Source organism: Haliaeetus albicilla, chromosome W, assembly GCF_947461875.1.
Source record: "Haliaeetus albicilla chromosome W, bHalAlb1.1, whole genome shotgun sequence".
NCBI classification, from domain to species: domain Eukaryota; kingdom Metazoa; phylum Chordata; class Aves; order Accipitriformes; family Accipitridae; genus Haliaeetus; species Haliaeetus albicilla.
Genome location: NC_091515.1, coordinates 28,815,030 through 28,817,767, shown reverse-complemented (window position 1 = coordinate 28,817,767; position 2,738 = coordinate 28,815,030). Strand labels below are relative to the sequence as shown.

General features: G+C 41.7%; 1 protein-coding gene across 1 annotated transcript; it reads right to left on the bottom strand.

Annotated features, from left to right (window-relative positions):
* Window positions 1–851: 851 nt before the first annotated feature.
* Window positions 852–2,473, bottom strand: LOC138683395 (uncharacterized). The gene is given in 2 exon segments (XM_069775109.1): window positions 852–1,433; window positions 1,436–2,473. Coding segments are annotated over 2 exon segments (1,620 nt in total).
* Between the last annotated feature and the right edge of the window lie 265 nt (window positions 2,474–2,738).

Sequence of the window (2,738 nt, the reverse complement as noted above, 5' to 3'; positions counted from 1 at the left end):
GCAGTAATCACACAGTAAAACTTTATTGCATTGCCTGTGAGGAGGCACGCGATAGTTAGAGATGGGTGAAAAAAAGGAGAAAAGTAAAGTTAGGTTTAGAGAGAGGAGAAAGAGGGGTTATAGCTACCACCGCTGATCTCACGACGTCCTAACGGTCCCGGGTCCAGCTGATGCTGCGTCGTCGATCGTCGTGGTCCTTGGTGGGGAAGCTTCCAACTTCCGTTGTTCAGAAGTCATCTTTTATGCTTAGTAACGCACCTTGCTCCACCTCTGCCTCAGGAGTCTCCACCCTTCTCAGAATACAATTATCATATCTCCGCCCTTCTCAAGCGAGGCTATCACGCAGGCGCGGGGTCAGTGTCCGAGGCGTGGTTAGTCTTGGAGGCGGGTAGCCTTCGACCAGGAGGTGTGTTTTGGTATTATTATAATGAAGCAAAGTTCGTCTAAAGTTCATGATTTCTTCGTCGGTGTTATGCCAACAGTGGCAATTCATCCTTTTTGACAGTAGCTATGCGGTTATCTCTAACGGTTCCAGTCAGGTACCTTCCAGGAACCTCGTACCGCCCATTCCGTCCTTGGGACCGGCCGCTGCGCTCCAAACAGGCCATTGTCAGGTAATGTACTGTTCATGTTCCTGATGACAATGTTGAGACAATGCTGATTTTCTGACCGACTCTTACACCACCCCGTGGCTCAACATGGTCGTCAGGACCGCTTGGTGGTAGCATGATAAAGGAGAAAAAGAAGAAAAGGAAAAGAAAAGAGAGAGAAAGAGAAGGAGAGAAGATTGAAAGGCAATTACAGTGATATCAATTACAATCAAAACTGTTTATCAATTGATTTGGGGATGTCTACATTGGATGGGACATCAAGCATATTATATGTAAACGTGTTAACCGAGTCATCATTTTCCAGGTTATGGCATACAATACTGCTGACAAAACCAAACTGATCAAAACCAATATCAAGAGAACCACGATGGGGTGGCACAACGTGTTCAGGATGCCTGTAGCAGTAGGCGACCATCCGAAAAGTGTGTCCCGCCATCTATGTTCTGCATCCTTTTGCACTCTTTCTAAAACTCGGTGTATTTCTTTCACATCATGATGAACAGTTATTAAGGTTTTCTGTCCGTTTTCCCTAATTTTTCCCAAAATCTCAACCAAATCCTTGTGTTGTAATAACTGTTTTACCAAAGTGAGATTCATTCCAATGGGTATAGGTAACAATTCATCAGTCAACATATAGTTAGATTGCAAAAGTTGGTGGGATGTGACCGGGGCCGAATAGGAAAAATCACATCCGACAATCTTAGTAAAATTACAAACACAGAAATTTGAATGATTTTTAGTCTCTACAACTACCTCATCTACAGATAGAGAGTCACAAACAGTCCTCAAACATACACAGCCTTTGCCGATATATATATACATATGAGTACTGTTTCAGGGTTTTCATTAGGATGAATCTCAAAATGGCAGATATTTTGTTCAGTATCTAAACAAATATCTTGCGCCTCAATTGCATTACCTTCACAAACAAATCCTTGTTGTTCTCGTACAATACAAGATTCCAAATTAACAGTTTGCCATTTTTCATCCACCTTTCGGGCCCATACTCTATGCTCAGAGGGACAGAGTATAGTTCCGTTGTGGTTCAACCCTAATGCGATAATGGGATAAATTGGGTATATGGTAGCATTATATATAGTAAGCACAAAAATTGTAGCTAGGTTTGTAACGGGATCATAAGTAAAGTTCACCAGATTCCACCAGGATTGGAGTTCCTTCTCAAAATCAGTGGCACTGTCCCAAATTATTTTCCGAATTTCAGTGGGGAGGATACCTTCTTCACCTTCTCTTATAATTGAGGCGGCTACCGACTGCGTCCATATTTGAGCCTGGATACAACTGAGAGCCAAAGAGAGGTTATTTTGGATCACCCCAAGTGCATCAGTAATCAACTCGTGGTCCCTTACATTTACCTTTTCCCATTTTGGTAATATATTTGACAACAGCCACTGGTTAGTCCCTAAAGCCAATAAAGAAGATCGCAAAGGCTGTTGTAATTTAGCCAAATCACTAACTGAGGTAGCCAACTTGTTCATTATTACTTCCGAATCGATGCTATTTAAAACTCCCAATCCTGTTCCCAAAACACCGGTTAGGTCTCTCCGTGTTCTTCTTATGGGAAGAGTTCGTTTTTGCAGCCAGGTTGTCCATCCCTCGTAAGAGGTCCTTAGGAAAGGTGAGCAAGCTGGCTGAATGTCTGAAACATTGTTCTGCAACGACAATTCAACTTGCTTGAGAGACCATGCCGGGTTAAACAACATTTGTTGTAGGCCCGTATTTCTGATCACATATGGTCCAATTTCAAAGGTTTTTGGGCTAAGCACGACAATTGGTTGAGTAGTAGGTATTACAACATCTATTTTAAATTCTCTCCAGTATTTAGTGTTATTTTTACGACACATAACTTTATAAGAGTATTGTACAGCAGTCAAATTTAGCCAACAGTCTAGGTTTTGATTTTGACACAACAAAATAGGGCCATGTGGTCCAATTCCATAACTGTCTGTGGATTCAATCAACTCGTGGTCCCTTACATTTACCTTTTCCCATTTTGGTAATATATTTGACAACAGCCACTGGTTAGTCCCTAAAGTGATCAGTCTGCATCTTATTGTAATGTTATTTCCTTGTACCACTGTGAAAGAGGGTATAACTTCATCTTTGTCA